This window comes from Molothrus ater, chromosome 7 (assembly GCF_012460135.2).
Source record: "Molothrus ater isolate BHLD 08-10-18 breed brown headed cowbird chromosome 7, BPBGC_Mater_1.1, whole genome shotgun sequence".
NCBI lineage: Eukaryota > Metazoa > Chordata > Aves > Passeriformes > Icteridae > Molothrus > Molothrus ater.
Window position 1 is genome coordinate 32222749 of NC_050484.2, and position 23243 is coordinate 32245991.

The window sequence follows — 23243 nt, forward strand, 5'->3', positions numbered from 1 at the left end:
CCAAAGAGAAGAAATTAAAATATATAATGTATAATTTAAGAAGTGGTTCCCCATCCTTCTCTATCCATCCATGCTACCCGTCACTGAGCTGAACAGTTCAAACTCGTGAGGATACAGAGCCCTGCTGGATGAGTAGAACAGCAGAGGCAAAAAAAGTTTGGCAGTTAGTGAATTAGCACTGGAGATGGGAAATTATTGCCATTTCAGTTCTTAAGTTGTCACTGGAAAACAGGATTAGAGGGGGGAAGGATTTCTCTAAGCCTCGGGAGAAAAGCTTTTGCAGTGGAATATTGAAGCAGGAGGAAAGGCCTGTATTCTGTGCTATTAAGCACACTTACCAAATTGTTCAGTGCCAGTCACAGTTGGCTCTTCTGCTGTTTCTCCTATGTAATTCCTAAGAACAATCAGAGGAAGCTGGTTTATATAAAGTCAGCCTTTTCCCACTGTGCCTCTGTGGCTCTCCTTGGTGCCTGTGAGGTGGCTGATGGCAGTGAAGGTGTCCTGGCTCTGGGTGCCCCTGCTTTACCTGCTGCTGGAAGGCCTGTCCTGGTGTAATATCCCAGCAGAAGGGTGATGCTGGCTGGCATTTTCCTGATTTGCCTTTTATTCCTCTTTTTTTAGGGTAGTTTCTTTCCAATTTTTGTATGGCATATCAGATACTGGGTCTCATTCATCAGAACTACAAAATGCTTAAATAGTGTGGTGTAAGGAATAGTGGGATGTTGTGTGTATGGTTTGGAAACACCTGTGCAAACAGACATCCAGTGTAGATTGACTAGCTAAACATTATTTCTCAAAATTGAACATTTTTTAGAATACTGTAGTGGAATTTGGAACACGCTGTGTTATCTTGGTTAAATGCTAGATGGTAAATCAAAAGGCTCTCTTAAGGGGGAGCAAATGGGGCTAAACCAGTGGCAGTGATGAGATGTTCTCACAGTGATTACTTGGGTTCTCAGGGGAAACTGTGGGGAACTGTGCAATGGAAATAAATCACATTGTGGCACCCATCAGTGTGCTGTGTATTGCTTTTCTTAAGCAGGGCTTGGAGCAGGGAGCATACTAAACCCTGAAAGGCTCCTGTCTGGGCAGAGAAAGAAAAGGAGCACCTTTAGGATGACAATAGAGAGAGAGTGACAGAATGGGGAAGAGAATAATTTGTTTTACCAGCACCGAGGTAGAGGTATTCTAAAAATGTATAAAAGAACAGAATAAGGTGCATGTACATAGAATCCATTCATAGGGACTTCTTATTGTTTTTACCTTCCAATCTCCATGTTAATACCTTTGGGTGAAAGAATAAATAATTATTTGTGCTGTGGAGAAATGGTTTTTGGACTCATTTTAATGGGAAGTGTCACAGTGTTGTGGAAGGGAAAGAATTAGAGGTGTTGTGTTAACAGGGTTGGGAAGCAGAGGCAATAGCCCAGAGAGCTATTTTGAGACTGGGTGATTTCACCCAGGAGGAGAAAAAGGCTGCACAATCCCTTCCCCAAAGAGGTGAATACAGAGGAGCCAGAAGGAGCCCAAAGATCAGCTCATTCTGCCACTTTTAACACAAACTGCTTGTTTTAACGCAGGTATTAACCAAAAAAAAAAAAAAGATTGGAAAATTCATGCAATTTGTTTTAATTTTATAATTTGGAATAATTGTGATCAATAAGTAGGCTCCCTTTTGCTTCTAAGCTCTCATCACCAATATAAATTACTTTGTATTGTTCCCCTGGGGTTTTAATTGCATTAAGAAATGATTGGCCCTAATAAACTTCTCCAGTCTGTGATAATTATAATCAAATAAGATATCCATATAAAAGCACAAAATTATGCTGGAGCAAATGCAATCTTGATCATTAATTAGTGAACTATCAGAGGCCTTGCAGATGGTGGTAGTTTGGTGTTTTCAGAGTGAAGTCTGACCATTGCAGCCCCAGCTGTGTGTTGTAAATTTCTCTTTCTGTTATTCCTGCATCAGTGGACATCTCTGGGTGTGTTTATATGCCAGTGGTGCATGTAGTTCCCTGTAGCTTTTCATATGTGGAAATGTTACCAGGAAAGGTGTTTGTTGTTTCAATAAGACTGTGACCCTGGACAGTGCTTTACAAAGCTGAGAAAGGGATAAAAGTGCAGTTCATGGCAGGTAAAGTATAGAACAGCAATTCACAGGTAATGGTAAAGAAGAAGCTTGGCAGAAGCAGTGTCTTTCTGTAGAAACCACTGATTTTTTGGGGTTCTGTGAAGTGGAGGAGTTTGTGTTTGGTGGCAGATTGTGCCCTGTTTTGGTGGCAACATAAGAAAATGAGATTTCTTTCCTGTGAGGGTGGTGAGGCACTGGGACAGGTTGCCAGAGAAATTGTGGATGCCCCTGGAAGTGTTTTAGGCCAGGTTGGAGCAACCTTATCTAGTGGAAAGTGTCCCTGCCTATGGCAGGGGTTGGAATGAGATGGTCTTTAAAATCCTTCCAACCCAAACTATTCTATGGTTGTATGAAATGGATGAATGAGGAGAGAAAGAAAAATGAAGTGGTCTCTGTGTTTGGCAGCCAGCAGTGAAATCAAAGCTGTGCTCTGACTGTGCTGGGCCACCACGTTCTGCTCACAGAAAAGGTGGGAGAATGGATGCTTTGCAGCTCTGGGCATGTTGATTCCAACCCAAGTTGTTTCCATTTCAACATGGAAATATTTGAAATGAGGTAAAAGTTTAAAGGCACAATATGCTTCCTACCTCTGGAGTCCTTGGAGAAATACTGGACCTACAAAAAATGAATCCAAAGCATTACCAAGGGCAGGTGAGCTCATCTGCCAAACTCCCGTGAGATGCTGCCATCAAAAGTGTTGAGAGTCCAGCTTTGTTTACAAAGAATGCCAGCCAGAACTAAGATCAGGAGCATCATTAGACCAAGTTATCTTAGTTGAATGACACATGACTCTTTTGTGAGTGGTATCGAGATAGAATGTGACATTTTTGTCTTACAGTAAGTTCCCTTCTAGTCAAATGGGCATCACAGCTGCCTTTGAGTTGCAGGGAGACTTTGATTTCTAAATCCCATAAAGTGGATTTAGGTCCCAGTTTGCCTTTTATTGATTAGAAAGTTAAATTTAATTGCTTACGCAGTGTTTTTTTCCTATTTTACACATTTTATCAGTGAAATACAGGCCCGCATCTTTGACTTCAAACAATTCTATTTACATAATCAGCACATTTACCACTCTCCCTCACAGTTTACATATTGGTTGAGCTCGTCTGCCTGCAATGTGATCTGACCACAATGGCTAACCACTCCTCAGAGATAATTTACATTATTATTGCAATATGGATTAGGCATCAGTGGGAAGCGAGTCCGAGTCGATACGGAATTCTTTCCTGTGACTTCTTGAAAGAAATTATATAACAGCCTGATACTCATTTGGAAATTCAAGGAAGTTACTGAGAAATGTTTCTTGGCAAGCTGAAGTTCGTCAATGAAATTTAGTAATTAGTTCAGCATCCAAAATGTAGGAGAGAGTTAAATGAAAAAAAAGTAGGAATGAAATGAAAAACTGAGTAGGAGTGCAGACTCTGCTCATGTCAAATTGACAAAATAGAGACCAGTTTGTCCCTGTTTCCCTTTGGAAGATGATGCCATGGATGCTTCTGTCAAGTGTCTGCTGGTCCTGACACTGCAAACCCCCCGAGTGAAGAACATGGATGTTGCAGGGGGAGATATTTATTCTTGCTGTAAAAGTGTTTTTCTCCTTGAGCTGGCAAACACATTCACAAAAATAGACAGGAAAAAACTGAATTCTTGTGCCTGCCCAACCAATTTATTTGTCTGGGGCTTGAATTCCCTGAAGAGAGGAAATATGACAGATTCTGCAGGAAATAGCAGCTGTTCTTCCTCCTCCCTGGGGCATGGTGATCAGTAAGCCCCCCCTTACTTTTTATCAGTGTGATTGGCACCAGTGCCTTGTTCTAATGGTCCAGCTGTTGAATGCTGTAATCCCTGTTGGCCTGATGGCACATGGTGTTGTTACTGCTGCATGCCCTTTATTTATATTCTTGATGCTGAGTTAATAATTTAATGTAGCTTGTATAAGTAATTTCATTATAATTGAGTGATTTTGAAGGGTTTTTTAGGGTGACCATAAAAAGGTGTTTTCAAGCCTCACCAAAGTTTCTTTAGGGAAAATCTGTTTTTCCCATAAATTATGAATATAGAAAACCCTACAGACTTGTTGTTATGGATGGGTTTATTAACATATGAAACTTGAGAAGGGCTTCAGTACGTCCTTAATCTAAGGAAGAATTTATAATATGTTCTGATTAGTTGGTATTTAAAAAAAATTAAATCAGTTTCTATCATAAGTCTCTTTGTTATGCTGTAGTATTCTTCAGCTATTACATGTGAAATGAAATGAATTAGTTGAGAAGATTAAGGTCTGTTGCAATACCCAAGACTCTGAACTTTGTAGTCAGGGAGCCATAGTGACTTGTTTTTCCAAGGCATTGCAGTATCTTATAAATGTAAAGACAGTGAGGGCTGATGCAAAACATCTTTATTTCTACTTACTGAGGCTGATTTATTCCCAGACCTCAGGATTTGAATCTGTTGCATTACAGCAGGCACTTGTGTGTTTACCAGTGTTCTGGCACAGTGCTCTGCCTGGGCTGGTCTGGCAGAACCTGGTTCCCTCTTCCTGGTTCATTGCAGTGCTGGTGGGATTTGGGATTGCAGTTTCAGGAATAAAACCACACAGATCTGTATGGGCTGAGAAGGACAGTCCATCTCTTAATCTGAGTCCAAGTGTTGCAAGGCAAATTTTTTCTCCTCTTGGTCAAGGAGGAAGAGATAAATAAAGCCAGTTAATTAATGGCAATGTGGCTGAAGCTGTAAGAGGGTCATCAGTGTTAGTCCAGATCTAATCATTGCGGAGGAGAAGAACAATTGTCAGTTATTGTTGCACAGCTCCCCCCTTGTACACCTCTCCTGGTGTTACTGTCCCCTTGCTCCCATGCATCCTAAGGCTGCGGCTGTCACCCTGGGGAGGTGGTGGGTTGTCAGCTCTGGAGTCTCCTCCCAGGAGAAATGTGATGCTCATGTTGATGGTTCCTTCTCTAGGATCCTGTGGGATGCTGTCCTGAAGGGCCAGGAAGGTACAGGGCAATGTAGGAGTGCATACGCTGTTTTATTCTCTCTTTATTGCAAAGTTTGGTGTGAGGCTTTCTGGACACGTGGTGGGAAGCTTCTGCTTTCATAGTCTGGTGCAAACTGATGGCTTGTGGAAATAAATAAGGCTATCTGTGGATATGGTGTGTGACCACACATCCGTCATTATCAGGGGAAAATTCTTTGGGCAGCAACTGTTATAAGCAGGCAAATTTAGATAAATGGAAATGGTGACTGAGTAATCATTAATATTCTGTTTATGCATGAGTAAAAATGACTGTGGAAAAGTATTTAGTTGCTTAGTTTACCTGTCAAGAGTGTTTATTGGTTTAAGTTAGAATACTTGGGAGAATGGGAATATGGTACAGTGAAGTGGTTTGGGAAGAGTGATGGGACAACAAAACTGGCTGATCTTTGAGTAAAAGAACCTATGGCAATGCAGCCTTACAGTGACCAAGCTCAGAGGCCAGGAGGTGTTTTCTCTGTTTTTCAGGCATTAAAGTAGAAACAGTTCAAATTTAGCATACTAGCTTTAAGAAAGGGTTTTTAAAAAACACATCCTATGAACAGTAAATACTGTTTGAAGAAAATGGAATTTTTGTTTGTTTTAAAAGATCTGAAGTTTATGCAGATTATTAGCCATATACAGCCTGCTTTTGCTTTCTGTTTATGCTTTTTGGAACACCCTTTCTATATGTGCAGCAGTATCAAGATTAGATATAGACTAAAAATCTTTCTGCATCATCGCAGAAGGAATACAAGTCATTTAAGATCAATTTTCAAAGATGATGAATATCTTGAATTTCTAAACTTCAGACAGGGCAGACTGTAAATGTTTTAAACATGTAATGAATATGGATTACATTTTCTTAGCTCCCTTTTCTTCATTGATTTTTGCATTTGACCAATCATTTCTCTTTGTATATGTAAAATATATGGCTTACTGTTCAAAAGATCCCAAATCAAATTGCCTTTATTTACCTCAGAATATTCTGAAATATTGTTATGGGAATCATAAGAAAGGAATAGACATTTATAATAGAATACTCTTTTCAAGTGGCTTCATTGAATTAAAGAATTCCTGGTGGAATTAAAACTCAATTAAGAGCAGTTATGTCAGTATCCTTAGTGGGAAAGCCAATTTTTCCTATTTGACAGAAGTACCAGTCTGGTTTGTCTACAGCTGAGTGTTCCCCATCTGCTGTGGATGTATATAGGTTTCCTGTGGCTGGTGCATGGTTACACAAACTCTGCTCTGAACTTTGCAATTCTTTAAACCAGGGGAGAAGACCAAGAGCTGGATTTCCTTCTGGAAGAGCCCAGATAGCCCTTGCCATTTCTTAAGGAATTTCTTTCTGTAGCAATTTATTGTTTCCTTGTGGTGATCCTGAATCTTCATGTACTGGTTAATGAACCAGCTGGGGCATGCTAATGAGCTGGTTCATATGGAAACAGCTTACTCATATAAAAGCAGCAAAACTAAAAGCCACTTGAAATCTGTGGTTCAGGATTATTAGCTAAGTGTTTTTATTGTCCTGTTCCCCAAAATCACTCCTCATTCTGCCTGTCTGCATTCCTCTCAGGGGATTTGGAATAATTAGGTTACCAGATTTCAGTGTTTTGTTCATTGCCTGTCATAATCTGATCTTCAGAAGTACCCACAGCCTCCCTCATGACCTCCAAGGCACTGTGGGAAGGGTTAGGAGCTGGTTCCAGTATTTCAGAGCCCATGGTATGGCAATCATGATATTTTACATATGCTCTGGTGTGTTGGATACAGACTGAGCAGGAAAACACTGATTGATTCCAAAATGTGAGCAAAATGGGATAATTTGGATATAAATATCTCACAGCACATAGTTCTATGTCTGTGTGTACTTAAATCTTTGGCATCAGTTATGCACAATCACACATATATCCTTTTCCTTTTAGGAAATAATTTATGATTTTTCTTAATCAGATATGTCTTAACCTATGAAGGGGAAAGGGATATTTGTCTTGGTTTATCTTTTCTGCCATTCCTGAGCTTGAGCAGGTGTTGGAAGGTTCCTTTGATAGCATCTCCTTTCAGTCAGGACTTTGGGCTCATCCACTCCTTTGATTAAACACTGGGGCAGCAACATTTCCTGTCAATATTTAGCAAGTTGAGGGATTTCAGGTGCTATCTGATGAACCTAAATGTGACCTAAATTGAACTGAAAGCAGCTGGAGGCAGGAATGGCCTTTTATCTTCTTGAATCGTGTTTGAAGTTGTGCTAGTTCTTTGAGGTGTATTTAAATTAATAACCACTGCATTACCTTGACAATACTGGTAGAGATAACGTGGGATTTCCATTATTCTGGCCTGCTTTTTGATCATTTCCCAGTTACAGTGAGGATGATGAATGAACAACACCAAGAAATTATATTTTAAAACATTAGTTTTGCCATGTGGTGGCACAGGGGACCAGAGATGATTACCAGGGCTGATGTTTAATTTAGAATTATCTAAAAATTTTTACTTGACCCCTTTATATCAAGGTGAATCCGTGGCTGGCTTAGTTTATGCAGGTATCTGAGGCAGTCATGACATCAGTGTATTAGATTTATTGTGCAGGCTAAATTATCTTTTTATATATTCAATAGAACCGCTCAGGAGTACAAAAGAGGACTCCTTGCAGTTGGATTTTCATGCAAATATCTTTATTTGTAGTGTAAAACAGTAGAACAGATAGGTGCTCTTGTGCAAATTACTAGCACTGTTTGTAAATATCTCTGCAATTGAAAGCAGCAGAAGTGCCAGATGTGCAATTACATTAGCACAGATATTCTACAGAAAGCTGCTTCTGTGAAACAGAAACAAGCTTAATATGAAAATCTTTGCTTTTGAGAGCATGCATGCTATGCACATCATTAACCTGTTAATTAAATCTATTAAGGGCTGCATTTCTGAGGCCTTGTTAAATGATTACTTATGTGTAAGAACGTCTGTTTCTAAAAAATCTTCACTTGCAAAGTGTGGGCTGGCATTGTGGTGGCAGATGCCTTTGTTTGAATGTGAAATACATGTACAGCATATGTGCATCCATATCTGATATATTCCCATGTCACAATTCTTTTATTTCAAAAAATCAGGGTGTGAGATCTTTTATGGCAACAGTGACCAGATTTCCAAGTTCAAGATTGTCCATCTCTGCTCAGCAAACAGAAAACCTGAGTGCTCTCTGCCACATCTGGTAGTGGTTTTTGAAAGAAATATGGGGCTGTGCTAGCAAAACCAGCCTCGGGATTAGGTATTATCAGCTGTTTAAACATCTCAGAGGAGGTGGTTTTATCCCTTGTGCTGAAGCTGTGAAAATGTGAGTAAAGGTGTCCATCTGTTAGGATTTCAGTGATAGATGAAGGCTATTCAGAAATGCAAAACCACGATAAATTCAGGCTACTGTGAGCAGAACAGCTGCCAAAGAGGTAGTGAATATCTGCCCGTCTGCTGAGACTGACCCCTAAGTAACTTCAGGGTGCAGTTTGATGTTTGAACACTTCCATCTTTGACTTACTGGAATTGATGTTCTACTCTCAGCTTTCTGTATTTCAGAAGTGCAGATGCTGAGAAAAAGCATCCCAAACTCTGCCCCTTCCCCTAAAGTGCTTTTTCCCAGCCCAGACTGTGGGTTAACACCTTGCAGGACCTGCAACTCTTGGGCTCCTGACACAATTTATGGCCCAAACTATGGTAGTCTCTTCTCTGTTTATCCTTAAGCATTACTGGCTTTTGCTCTATGGAATCAATCTCAGCTGGAAGAGGAAAAAACTAAATTAAAATTAAAACTAGTAGAAAATTTCATGGGTTAATACAACCCCTTCATATGATCCCTGGATCTCAGTCTGGCCTGATGTTCAGATCTTAACCTGACCATATTTTGCTCTCTTACCTGCATGTGCAGTCATTTGGAATGATGCCTGGCAAAATCTGCCTCCAGATGGGATGGAGATTTTTCTTTCTTCACATACTCATCCAGAAATGATGTGCTTAGTTATATTTTGTAATTTTTGGCACAAGATTCCCAAGACTTTTCTTATCTTAACACCTGCAAGCCTGAATGAGGTAATGTAATCATGCTCCCTGAGTGCAAACTGAAGCATTTTAGTATTCTTAGTATTCTGTTCTACTGTCAAGAAGCAGAATTTATGATGTGATGGGAGTTTATTTCAATTAGGACATTATCGTCTTTGTTTTGGCTTTCCTGTTACATTAATTACGGAACTTTTGTGAACTAGATTTCGGTTGTTGGGTTGTTTGTTTTTTTCTTTTGTTTTTTTTTTTTTGGGTTTGTTTGTTTGTTTTGTTTTAGTATGTGCTATATGCTTGTCCTTCTTCCCTGAAGGGAAAACCACTGGCATCTCAAAACCTTCCACCCTGCTATGCATTGGAAACTGCAGCTCTTTGAGAGCTCTTTGAGTTCTTTGCTCAGTCACCAGTCAGCAACCAGTGCTCCCAGTGTGTGTGGGACAGTGAAATTGATTTACTGCTGGAGAACACTTATATTCCACATTTTGGCATAGCTTCTCATTTGGTTTATTCCTGCACAGCTATTTTCACACAACACAGAGAGTTGTGCTTTTCCAAAATGATTTCCCTTGAGAATACGGAGTGTCTAGAGTAAATGGAAATTTAATTATTAATAATTGAAAGAGGATAACTAAATATGGACTGTAAATAAAGTGAAAATGCCCAGTAAAAGCAGATTGTAGAGTTCTACAATAACCTCTGTCCAGTTTTTATAGAATTGATAATGCACATGTTTAAAAATAGAACTTTTCATATGAATTAATTATGCTGTTGCCAGGGAATCGTTATTATAGGTGTTCTCCATCTTTGCAGAAATACTAATTAGCAGCAGTTGGGCTCCATGGGGCTCCTGCCCATTGTATAGCTCTTCTGTAATGTTTATTAGGAATAATGAGTGGCCCATGTGGTTGAGAAGGTGTTTCTGTAGCAGTACATGATGTCTGTGTTTTACCTTTTCTGTTCCAAGTGCTGTGGGCAGCCCCACTTCTGCTCCAGAGCAAGGGGACAGGAGCTGCTCCAAGGGGGGCTCACCAGAGGTCCCACCTGGAGAACTTCCCAGAACTTCCCACATCTGCAGGTGGATCAGCTCTGCAGGAGGCTGAGGGACAGGTGAAGCAGCTGCTCTGTTTCACCCCAGCCAGACTTGGGTAGCACTTCCATGTGCATCTCTGGATTTCCATCCCTTTACCATCACATATTGATTGCTGTAGTAGCTGAAAATGTTTGTGGGCTTCTGGGCTGTGGTGGGTTATAAAATATGTAAGTTGGAAATAGGATGAAGCTAAGCAGAAAAATTATAGTTCTTCCTTAAAATAATGTCTGGAGGGGGATGCATGTGTTTCTGTGATAATGTGTTTGTGAAGTAAATTTCTGTACTTCAGAAAGGTTTTGCAGGTGTGCAGATTGCTATATTATTTCACAACTTTTTTCTCTGAAACAATTTTTTAATTTTGCTATTATTTTAATGAACAAACATAATTTAAGCTTCATGAAAGAGTAAGAAAATTAGAAACTGCAGTTGCCACAATTTGGAAGAGGGGTTGGGCTCTATCTTTGGTGTTTTCTGGGTAATGAATTCTTACAGAACTAAAATAAGAATTCTCTGTGTGTCTGGAAGCTCGAATAAGCAGATGTTGAACTGCTGCCTCCCCCAGCTGTCCCAGCAAGGCCTTGTCTCAGGGCAGTGAACCTTTGGCAGAGAGCTTCCTGCTGTGGCTCCCTCAGGAGTCCATGAGTGCCAATCTTCCCTGTTCATGAGTTCTTCCCTGTGAGGGGGGTGAGGCCCTGGCACAGGGTGCCCAGAGAAGCCATGGCTGCCCCATCTCCCTGGAAGTGTGCAAGTCCAGGTTGGACAGGGCTTGGTGTTACCTGGTCCAGTGGAAAGTGTCCTTGCCCATGGCAGGAGATTGGAATGAGATGGTGTTTATGGTCCCTTCCAGCCCAAACCATTCTGTGGTGAGGTTCCTTGTGAAGATGCAGATGAGGTGGACTCTCCAGAGCTGAGTGCATCCCAGCTGGGCTCTTACCAGAACATGGACATGGGGTGAAATGCTTCAAGCAGGCTTTGCATGCTTGAAAAATATCTCAGAGTGACTGCCTCTGTGAAGGGCAGCAGTGTGTGAGAAAAGCAGAAAAAACTCTGTGTGAAGCTTGCTGGTGTGAAAGCAGTGGTGTAAGGAGCTGTATCCAACTGGAGAGACTTCAGAATCACCCAGTTCTGGGAGCCAAGTGAGAAATAACCCCATTCACAAATCTCTCTCTCGCTTACTTTTACTTGCCTGCAAATGTCAGAGTGGACCTCCTCAACTTCTTGTTTCGTTGTGCTTGAAGGGATCGGAGATTTCCTGTGGACTGGGGAAAAGATTGAAGTGCACCTGGGGGCTCAGGAGACGGTGCTGCTGAGAGGGGTGTCCAGCAATGCCAGGATTTCCCCACAGCCCCCACTGGTAAACTGGTGGTTTGTGTTACAGGAGGTGCTGTGTAACCTGTCCTGTGTTGATTCTGGGTTTGGCTTTTCCCCGCTGAGAAATAACAGTTCCTGTTGGGGATTACAAACCCCAGAGTCAAGCTGGAGTGACTGAAGAAACATTTCTTTTGCTCTTAAGGTTACATTTACAAACACCTTACAAAGGCTATTATGTTTTAAAAAGAATCGGTTTCCGTAGATGTTTGGAATTCCAAAAAGGCCAGAGTTTGATTATGGCTATTTATAATCCAGCACTGAGGTGTTTTTAATCTCATACCCAGTAAACAATTTAGAGTTGTAATCTGTCGATAAGATCTATTTATCCTTTTTGTTTTTCAACGCACAAGCTTATATACATTACTTATTACTAGGTCTCATATCCTATTTTCCACTGCTGTCAAGGCCAGAAATCTGTTCTCACAGACCCTCAAAACATGTTGGATGAATATGACAGAAATATTTTGGAATGTGTGGGGGTATTTTTTATTTTTCTGTTTTTAATTGAGAGTTGAAAGGAAAGAATATTTTTCCCTGGGCTGTCTCCGGGGTGTGGGCACATGATTGAGTAGCTCAGCTAATACCATTTACATTAGTTCTTAATATTGGGAAATCCTGCCTTCCAGTGCCAAGGGGTTAGTAAATCTCTGTATTTTCATAAACAGCAGTGTTCATTACATTCTGCTGCAGAATGTCTTTCTTGCTGGAGTGTGTCTAGAGTGTTACAGCATATGGATAATAAAGAAAAAACCTGAAATGTAAAATTGGAACAAACTGCTGCATGGCTGTAAGTCACTAAATTTCACATTTATTCAGATCTGAAATAAGATGAATAACTAAGCTGCTGAATTGCTCATTTGTGTAGGTCATGAAAGTTTAAAAAAGTGCTGCATATATTTAAAATTAATCCCAGGAATCAGAGGAATTTTTTATGCCCTGTATGACACTCAGCAAATAGAACAAGAGTCTTTTGTATAGAATCTTTCATTCAGATTATAGTACAAAGGGATTTAATGAATTGCTGTTAATAATAAATAGGAAAATAATTGAGACAGTTAAGAATAGGCAAAGTAAATAATCTCTGTTTTGGCTGAGATGTGGCAGCAGATGCAGGGCAAGGAGACAGGAGGGCTCTTTTCGAAAGCAAGGGAATGGGCAGTTCAGCCAACTTCAGCCATACTAACATTCCTTTGTATTATAAAATACTGAAACATCCCAGATCTGGTGTCCTAGACTGCAAAGATTCTAGCCTGTTTAGTCTGCAAGAAAATATGTGGCTGTAGGATCCTTATCTAAATCTTTAGAATTATTTTTCTTGGCATAATGTGCCGAGAACCCCAATGCCTTTGTATCATGCCAAGAAAAAAAATATTGGTGAGGAACTATGTTGTAATTTGTGTGATCTTCAACAGCTTTGGCATATGAAAAATAAATATACCTCAAAATCTCATAAAACGTGCATAATTCTCATAAAATTACATTAAAATTACATAAATCTCATAAAACCTTCTCATAAAACAACCAGCTATTCTGGTGAAACATATTCAGTGGAATTTATTTTTTTCTGTCTTACTAATAGTGGAGATTAATTAGCTGTAGTGCCATTAGGAATAGGGCTCATGTGTTCTCTGAGTCAGTTGATACCTGTTCTCAGAATTCACAGGCTGAGTTGGAGCTTTGCACTTCCCATAACCATGCTCTGGTGGAAGGATGACATTCAGAGAGCTTCTGGGACATTTCAAACGGAAGTATTCAATTAAAGTGGATGCTGCAGGGATTTTTGGGGAGTTATGTCCTGTCTGGTGGAGTCACTCCTCAGTAAATGAAGTTGTACATCTTTGTTATGATGGATAAGAATTAGGAATTTCTGTTCAAAAACAAGTTGTTAAGGTCTTGAACGATTGCTCCTAAATTTGATACTTAAACTGAAAGAGAGGGTAAAAATGGGTAGAAAATAGGACTATTCCAATGGTTGTCCATTAATTTTTTCAGTGTTCCTTCGGTGGAGCGTATCTCTTATCTGATACAAATTACTAACACAATATTCTGTTTTACTGATTGCTCATCTTCTGCTAAGTTTGCAAATCAGAGCATAGCAACAGGGACAGAGTCATTGTGGGAGATGCTTATTATTGAATGAATTCTCAGACGGTGAAATGGTTTCAATTAAGCTAAAATGTCACAATAAACAGAGCATAATTATTCTAGCAGTTCTTATGAAACAATAACATACTACTAAGCAGCTCTTACTGGGATTTCTCTTGTAAGTTTGGTGTTCGGTGGTGTTTTATTTTGTCTGTAAAGTGTAATTATCATCTGTATAGCTTGCTTGCCTTATGTGTGTGTGACCTGTGTGTCAGAGAGCAGATGTCACTGCATCCTTTCAGACACAATTATGGTGCAGTTGTAGGTAGGTCTTGAAGGCAGGAAAAACAAATCAGTGCACAGTGCATCAAATAAACTCAATTTGCTGTGTTATTGCATGTTTTGAAAGGGGTTAGAGAAGCTGAGTGGGGTGATAGTACAGCTCTTTCTGGCTGATCAAAGATGAGAACCAGAACAATGTGTAATTTTGCTTTAACAGATTGTCTTGATTAATTAATCCCTTTCATGTCATTGCTGGTAGTGTTACAGATGCTCTGGAAGAAACAGTGGGATGTCTTTGTTCACAGTTCTTCACAAACAAAGACACCTCATCTGTCTGTTATGATTTTTGTGTGAGCCCAGCAAGTTTTGTTTCACTTCTCATTTTGGAAATAGTGATTTGGTTGAACTTCTCTTTGGCTTGGTTGACTAATGGATTTATTCATGCTGCTGTGTGTTTATTGGTACTTTGGAGATCTCAGTGGTATTTGTTCGTGAAAACCTTTTGTTTTTTGGCATCCTGCTGGAGAAAGCCTTGCTTTGAGTTAGATGCTCCTACACAAAGATACCCAGGTGGAAAAGGACCACGGGAGCTCATCTGGTTAAACGTCATCACAGAGCAGGTTCAGCACTGAATGCACACCCTGAGGTTTCTCAGGGTTTGCTCAGTCAGATCTTGGAAACCTCCAAGGATGAGGTTCTGTAGTCCTTTGGGGCAGCCTGTTCCCAGGGTTATCCTCACAGCAGTGAGGTTTTTCCTTACACCCAGCTTGGAGCCTCCCTGTTTCCATGTACATCCGCAGTCTGTGTCCTGCTGCGATGAGATCAAACCTCCATCCAGCATCTGATTAGGGTACAATACATAGGAGACAGACTGTCAAGCCTTTATCTTCATATTTTTGTACTTTCTGTAGACAGATCACTGTGAAATTAATTTCCTCTTATTTAGTCTTCTTCTTTAATTACCAGTGGCCTTCCATTCTAGATGGGGAGTTGTAAAGCATGTTTCTGCAGTTCAGGCTTCTGATGCCTAAATTCCAGTGGGTTTATAACACAGTTAGTATTATAATTCACATTGTGCTGAGATGTTTCTTTTAATTGACTCAGATAGATTTTGAGAAAAGTGTAAATTTAATATGAGCCTTCTAAAAATAATTAAATTCTAATTACAAAGCGGACTATTGACTAGAAGTATTTGCAGCTTTCTCCTCATTTAAGCTACTGAAAAGGATATTTAACCAAGCAGTGAAACACTGTGGATAAGTTTACTGCCACGTCCTGAGGAGATTGTCAGGAAGTGAAAAAAATCTATAGTAATGGGTTTTGCATCTGATTTTTTTAACCTTATTTTTCATGCTTCTTTTCCTGGTATGCCAAGAGCAGGCTCTGTTTTTAGCATGATTGTCAGGGAATAATTGCAAATTATAATATGTCTAACGACAGTGTAGTTACTTACAAGTTCTTGCTTGGTGGTTTTTTTTTTGTTTGTTTGTTTTTTGTAATTTTTCATTCTAAATTCACATCTGACTTTAAATAATGGTCAGTTCTTGCTTTCTGGCTTCAGCTGAGTGTCTCTCTATCCTGTTAATGTTTGAGTGATCATTCTGCTGTTCATGAGTAGAGCAGTTCATGAGCAGCCCCCAGGAGAGTTCTGTGCAGTGGGGAAAGAGCAGTGCTGGGTTTGATGAGTGATCTCTGCTAGAACTGCTTGGCATTCCTCCATGGCGGGGAGGGAGTTAATGCTATTTTAATGCAATTCACTGTCTTAAGAAATAGAAAATCCTTGATTGGTGTAATGTGTTTCAAGGTCCTATTGGTGTGTTAAGTTTTGTTCATTTAATGCTAAAGGGATTTTTTTTAAAAATGTTTGCTTTAAATAAAACTGGTGAAAATGGAACTTCTTCTGTACAGAAACTTCCACATCTCTAAAAACTACACTGCCTTTGCTGAGGTGCTGCACAGAAATAAATAAGTTCATGATACAATTATGTTGTGATGCTTAATCATTGTCACTTTTCCCTGTTAATAAAAAGCCACCCAGGATTTGAGGTCTGAATTTTGACTATTACCTTTAGATGACAGTAATTGCATAATCTGATGTCTGGTTTCAAATCTTGGTGGCAATAGAAAAGATTATTCTGTTAGATCAAGGTGAAGTATCAAGGATGAATGTTTAAGTTGTCAATGGACCTCTTCCCTGTAACTGAACTTCAAAAGCATTTTTAAAGATTAAATTTTTTTTATTACTTAGTTTTTAAGCACACTGGATTCTGCTGAAAGCCTGTCATTAGTGTAGGATAGCTTGTAGAGCACACTAGAGTTTGATGCTGCCTTTTCCCATTCAAGGTACCTGTCATGACTGAGTCCTTACCTTGGGCTGATGTCTTTTGGTGTGAAACAGGCATAAAAAGGACACAGATTTCTGCACATAGCCTGAGGGATTCAGCAAAAGCTGGAGCTGTCCAAACCTCGAGGACTCTGCCATCCCCTCTTGCCCCAGCCTGTCCACCACTGCAAAAGGTGCCTGATTGAGGGCAGAGCTGCAGCCCTGGCTTGGAAGATGGGGCAGGAGGAACATGGGATCTATTGGAAAAGAAGCATAGTTATATCCAGTTCCTGTCTGCTTCTCTCCTTTCCTAAAAATAAAAACATCAGGAGTTTTTATTTATTTATTTTCATTTTTCATTACACAGTGTCAAGCCCTGTCTCTGGAGGATCAACTCCTCTATTCACAGAGAAAGAACAATGGGATTGCCAACAAAACCACCATTGCCTGAAGAAAATACCTGGGATTATAATAGCAGCTGTTATGGGACTGGTTTTGGGTTTTGTGTGTGTTTGAACATCTAACTGATTCCAGTAGTTTTAAAATCAATTTAAAAAAAAAACCTGACTGCAGTAGCATTGCTTAATATAAATCGACTTATTTGTTACAAGTTCATTTTCTGCCTTGAAAAAATAGAAATGACAGGGCAGTTGCAGTGTATTTTCAGGCAAGAATTATATATGCAATGTTTGTACTGAACAAAATGGCTCTTTTATGAGGTATTGGAAAGTTTTTAAACTTAGGAATGAGATAACACCCCCTTGAGATGATCATCAAGTCCCTTTATTAGTTAAGATTCGGCCTGAGTGCTTTTCTCTACCTTTGCTCTTCAGTTTGCTGGCAATTTTGTACTTTATAGCCCTCAGTATTTTTTTGATTTGGTGGATTTTTATTGAATAATATTTTCACAGACAAATCGTTCTATTTAGCCTTGTCTGATTGCTTTCACTTGTAAATCCTCAAGTAAATTTCATACGATTACGTATGTCTGTTTGTGTGCTCCAGAACTGAAAACTACATTGCTGGGTTTTATTTTGGTCTAATTTCTCCTCCTCTTGAATGATGGCTTTGCCACGTCTCATAGTGCCACGTGCTGCAAGTGGAAACGATTTACTCAGTGTACCCTGAGGGTGATTATTTTCATGTATTTATCCTCACTGTTTTATCCCTTTGGATGATGACTCTGCTGCTTCCCAGTGCAGTTTATTCTGTTGACTAATTGCTCTATTAAGACTGTTTTCCTCTTATCTAACTTGACTTTCTTTTCCTATTAGATGATTGTTCTTTTATGATCATTTTTATATTAATTTGTACAAATGAAATTAAATATTCATTTGGGATGAATTTTACTGCTGCAGAAATTAAAGGCTTGCCTTTAATTTGAAGCACTCTGAGGCATTGTCTTTTTTCCCCAAATTTCTCCAAGTGATTCAGTGATGTGAGTACACTGGGAGAAGCGACTCGCAGCCTTTAGGAAGCACTTAACCAATTTTAGAGACCAGCTGGTAGTTATTTGCTTTTTAAAATATGACGGGATATGGCTTATATTTTATATATGATTTATATTTTTTAACATGGGCAGATAGCGATAGGAGAAGGGGGAATATATTGAAATTAAAGAGGCAAGATTTCGGTGAGAGGTTAGGAAGAAATTCTTTAATCAGAGGGTGGGGAGGCCCTGGCACAGGGTGCCCAGAGAAGCTGTGGGTGCTCCATCCCTGGAAGTGTCCAAGCCCTGGCACAGGGTGCCCAGAGAAGCTGTGGGTGCTCCATCCCTGGAAGTGTCCAAGGCCTGGCAGAGGGTGCCCAGAGAAGCTGTGGGTGCTCCATCCCTGGAAGTGTCCAAGGCCTGGCAGAGGGTGCCCAGAGAAGCTGTGGATGCTCCATCCCTGGAAGCGTCCAAGGCCGGGTTGGATGGGGCTTTGAGCAACCTGGGACAGTGGAAGGTGTTCCATGGCAGAGGGGTGGAATGAGAGGAGCTTTATGGTCCCCTCCAACCCAAACTGTTCTGAGTTGATGGCTTAGTGGTTGTGTGATTTTCTGCCTGTTGTCAGGAGGATCTGCAGGGCAGCATTCTGTGCTATTTCTGCCGGTTGTCAGGAGGATCTGCAGGGCAGCATTGTGTGGCTTTTCTCACCAGCCCCTCTCTTGCAGGTCACTGGGGCCGCTGCATCGGGGACTGCGGCTCGGGAGGCGTTCGCAGCCGGGCCGTCTGGTGCACCCACGCCGAGGGCTGGACCACGTTCCACGCCAGCTGCGACCAGCAGGACAAACCCGAGAGCCAGCGGAGGTGCTTTAAAGTGTGCGACTGGCACCTGGAGCTGTTCGAGTGGGAGGTTTCGGGATGGGACAGGTGTGGGCTCGTCCCGGCTGCGGGCGCTGAGGCGGGGGCCGAGGCCTGTGTCACCGCTCAGCACGGGCTGCAGCGCCGCAGCGTCCGCTGCCTGCAGAAGCTGAACAGGACCGTGGTGTCCAGCGAGATCTGTGAGCACTTCAGCCCTCAGCCGCCTGCCGAGCAGGCCTGCCTGGTGCCCTGCCCGCGGGACTGCGTCGTGTCCCAGTTCTCGGGCTGGTCCCCGTGCGGCCCGGGCTGCGCCGGGAGCCTGCAGCACCGCTCACGGGCCGTCATCGCTCCCCCGCTCTACGGCGGGGCCCCTTGCCCCAACCTGACGGAATCCAGAGCCTGCGGGACTCCTGCCTGTCCCCTCGGGGAGGAGCAGCACACCTACAGCCTCCGCCTGGGCCCCTGGGGCCAATGCCGGCTGCCCCATCCTAAAGACGCGGAGCTGGCGGGCAGGACTATGCTGGATTTGGGCTCGGACTCTGGAGAGCGAAGCACGGCCGGACTTGGCGGCTCTCATCCCCAGCACCCAGCCGGGGAGGTGGAGATTGGGTACCAAACCAGGCAGGTGCGGTGTGTGCGCAGCGATGGAAAGCACGTGGAGCTGAGGTAAGGCGGATTCCCGCTCCGTGGCATCCCCGCTGCATTTGTGTGATGGAGCCCTGGCTCTGCCTGGCAGCACCACAGTGAATGAATCCCCTTCTTGAGTTTTAAACTCAATTTTTAATGTGTTTTCTTTATGAACCTTTTCTTGATTTAATTCCTTTCTAGCGTATGTTGAAGATTTTGCATTCTTCTATGATTTGCGACTGTTTAAATTCATTTTATATTTTTTAATAATTCTCTTCTGGGTCTCTTTTTTTTTGTTGTTGTTTTGAGGAAATGGAATTATATATCACTTTGTGCTGTTGCTGGGCCCTGGCTGTGGGAGATGGAGGATCCATTCTCAGTCATGTACTGCATATATTTGGTATAAGAGGCTAAGATTGCATCAGCTTAAATCCTTCATTCTTATGAATCAATACAGGGTAAAATAAGTCTGAAATATTGTGAATATGCTAGAAGGTATATTTTGGAAAGAAACCAGTGAGTAAACCTGGGGCTTTCATCTTTATTGAGGAGCTTTCCTGTCTGGGTGTAACTCTTGGGTGCTGGTACAGGATAGGTGACTGGCATGCCCATCTTTGATAGAGGTTGATGATTTCTGTCCTTATCTAATGTTTTATCTAATGATTTCTCTTTGTCTTTATAGGTTGCTTTGCTGTAATTCGAATGTGAAGGTTGCAGTAATGTGCAGCAAATAATGGAAAGATTTATTCTTTCTATTTCTCACATATAAATTTAAGCTGAGCTCTGCTGTTTCACTTCAGGTTGGATTTGGGTAGGTGCCAGTAGCTACAGATGACTGATAAATTGATTGACTTATGAGAAAGCCAGAATTTCTGGAGATCTTACTGTGTTCTGTTTTTCAAGGAACTTAGAAGTTCTTGAAAAATCCTTCTCTTGAATTTTGCAGAAATCAATCTGTTTCTCAATAATCCATAGCTCCTGGCACCTGCACAAACTCAAACGGCAGAGAGAAGGGGTTATTTTACATCCAATTCTCTACCCCTGTTAATTTCTGCAGTGTTTTTGCACACACACTGAGGTGAAAATATGAATTCTAACCTTTTCTCTTACCCGCTCCTATTACACCCATTCCCAAGTATGGAGTATTTTTTTATCTGTTGGAAAAAAGTCAGGCTTTGTGAAATGTTCCAGCAGTTTCTAACATCTTGACTTTATTACTTGTCTCTTATTATATGCTGATTCTAAATATACAGATTTTATGCTCATGTAGCTGCTTGACTTTAATGGAGTCACTTGTGATTTATTCCACAGTGTGACCAGCAGCAGCTTTATGTCTGTTAACACTTGTTAGCTTTCTCCTGCCTCTTGTATCTCATTTCTTATCAGCGGCTCTGGGAGGGAAATCCTGATTTTGTTAAAATTTCACTTGCTCTGCCCTCACACACTCACTGCTATATTTGCTCTAATAGTAGAAATGGAAACTTTCTATAAATGTTTTCTGTTTTACACACTGAATTTCTGGATGACAGTGCAGAGTTTTAGTTTTAGTGACTACCCCTGATCGAGCTGTCTTTTTCCTTGTTCCTTTCTGAGTTTTTTGCTGATCTAGCCCCTTTTTTGGGAGTGTACAGCTCCATTAGCCACCTCCTGGCAGTCTTTTTCTGCTGAGCTTGTGTCTCAGATTTACTGCAGAGCTGGGCCTGACCCATCCTTTACTCTTACTCTAAATGCAAGAGCAAAGCCCATTGATTGAGTAGAGGAGAAAAGGTCATGTCATGTTACAGCATCCAGACACTCACACACTTCTCCTTTCTCCTTTTGGACCTAAAATTCAAAGCTAAAAATCCAGCCCAAAATCCAGTCCATGTTTAGTTCCAGGGCTGGAGTGTCACAGATATCAAATACTCCTGACATTGACTCCCTTTAAGCATCCCCTGGTGGTGTCCTCCTCGTTTTGTTGTGCAGCAGATTTGCTGCCATTCTTCTGAAGAGCAGCCTGATCTTACAGATGTTGCTTTACAGCACCGGTGGTATTTTGGCTACTGATAAAGAAGAGTAAATGCATTTGCATAACCCCATAGTGAGGACTGGCAGGCAGCCAAGTGTCTGCTGTAAACCAGGGAAGAAGTGCCTTATTTGTGCTCCTGCATTTTCCTGGCTGATGTTTCCCATTTTTACTAACGTTGCTAAGCAAGCACCACTGTAAATTAAACTTCTGGAAAGCTGAGGCAAGGGACAGGAATATCCCAAGATGTGCTTTAACAGTGGGCTCTGAGCTGCTGGTCTGCCAGGGCTGTGCCTTCCACCACTGCCCAGTTCTTGCAGGTGACAGGAGGGGTCAGCTAACCACCACCAAGGCCCACCAGAGGAGAGGGGCCACGTCCTCATCCTGCCTCCTAATTTATAATGAAATGGCAAAGATGCCCAATCTATTACCAAGATTGTTTAATTTGCTGGTGTCTGATTGCAGGGCTGTAATAGGAATTACTTGGAGAGAGGAGCATGTGGAAGGCCAGACATGCTGTGTCAGGGAAGCAGAGCTGGGGATGTTTTTGATTAAGTATCTTTTCAGTCTGGAGGTTCTGCATTTCTCAAAAGAGAAGGAAAAGGGACAAAGGAGGGGAAAGGGAGGGACAGACCTTTTCGAAAACACCTGAAGTGACAACAATTGAACAGCCAAACATCAGTAGGCTTCGAGAGGGTTTGCTTTTGCTCAGAAACGATTTTGGTGTAGAAACCTTACATTCATGAAAATAAAAGGGGCAACATCAAAATAGAATGATGTCATGGATCTGGTTTGAATCTTTTAAAGACTTTCTTTATTAAAAAAGTTGGATTTTTTTTCATACTATTTCAGATAGAATTCAGGTTTCATTTTAGTTCAGAAAAATGTTATTGTTTTGCCTTAAGCCTTACATCCAATAACAGATTCAAACACAACCACTTCCATGCATTAAAAAAATAAAAAAATCTCTGAAAAAGATGCAAGAAATGAATGTGAAAAAATGCTGCTACTTTTGCTTTCCTGTCTTGTCACAGTTGTAAAAATCTGCAGAATAATGAGACAAAAGCACTTGAGTTCCTTCCTTTTTTTGTTAATAAAAGGTTGTTTAGGTTAGATACTAAATTGCAGTTTGGTAAAATAAATGTGCATAGTTAGACATTGAAATTCTAAATAAATTTAACCTGATGTTCTAACCTGATGTGTGTGCTCAACTAAGCATACTGAGAAGTTAAAGTCAGGAGCAAACACTTAAAAAGCGTTTTTTTTATTATTATTATTTGGATTAGGAGTCTTTTATGTACATATTTCTTAAACTCTTCATTCTATGTGTAAGATGACAACAGTGATATAATAGAGTTGGATTTAGGTTTCTGTTTACTTTACTTTGTAAGTGAAAATTCAGGTCAAACTCAGTCAAGGGACAATCCATCTGTCAAAGCGGAGGTGGAGCAGCATTCAACTCTTTTGTTTGCATCTGTAATTTAAATTTCCATTATCCATTTCCTGGTGGACTGTGCTTAACCACTTTGCTGTTGTATGTTTTTAGGAAAAAAATATTTGCAGTTTCAGTGTTGACATTCTTCTGTTCTCTAGATGAATACAAAATTCTGCAGTCCGGAGGTGAAAATGCTGTGCTGTAAAATGCTATTTGATGGTTGTGATTCTGATCTGGGAGAGAAATTCTATGTTCACATTCCTCCTGGCAGATGTAGGAATCAAGCCTCAGTGCTCAGGCTTGAAAACAAATCCCTGAGCTGTTGGAGGAGGAGAATATTCTTTTCAAAAGTTTTGTCTCTCATTTCTTTTGCTTTTATTTAAAAGCACAAGAAACAAAGGAGCAGTGATGGCTTTTTTCATTTCCATGAGTAACGATTTAGTGGCCAGGCATTGGAACTGGCTGCTCAGGGGATGGTTCAAAAGGTGTGTGGATGTGGCACTTGGGGATATGGTTTAGTGGTGGACCTGGCAGTGCTGGGTTGATA

General features: G+C 41.0%; 1 protein-coding gene across 3 annotated transcripts in view; it reads left to right on the forward strand.

Annotated features, from left to right (window-relative positions):
- The window catches only part of THSD7B (thrombospondin type 1 domain containing 7B), a 299024-nt gene that overhangs the window by 87167 nt on the left and 188614 nt on the right, over positions 1-23243 (forward strand). For all 3 annotated transcript variants that reach the window (XM_054515442.1, XM_036386831.2, XM_054515443.1), the window contains exon 4: positions 18500-19295. In XM_054515442.1, coding sequence (XP_054371417.1) covers positions 18500-19295 — 796 coding nt within the window. The remainder of the gene's footprint in view (positions 1-18499; positions 19296-23243) is intronic.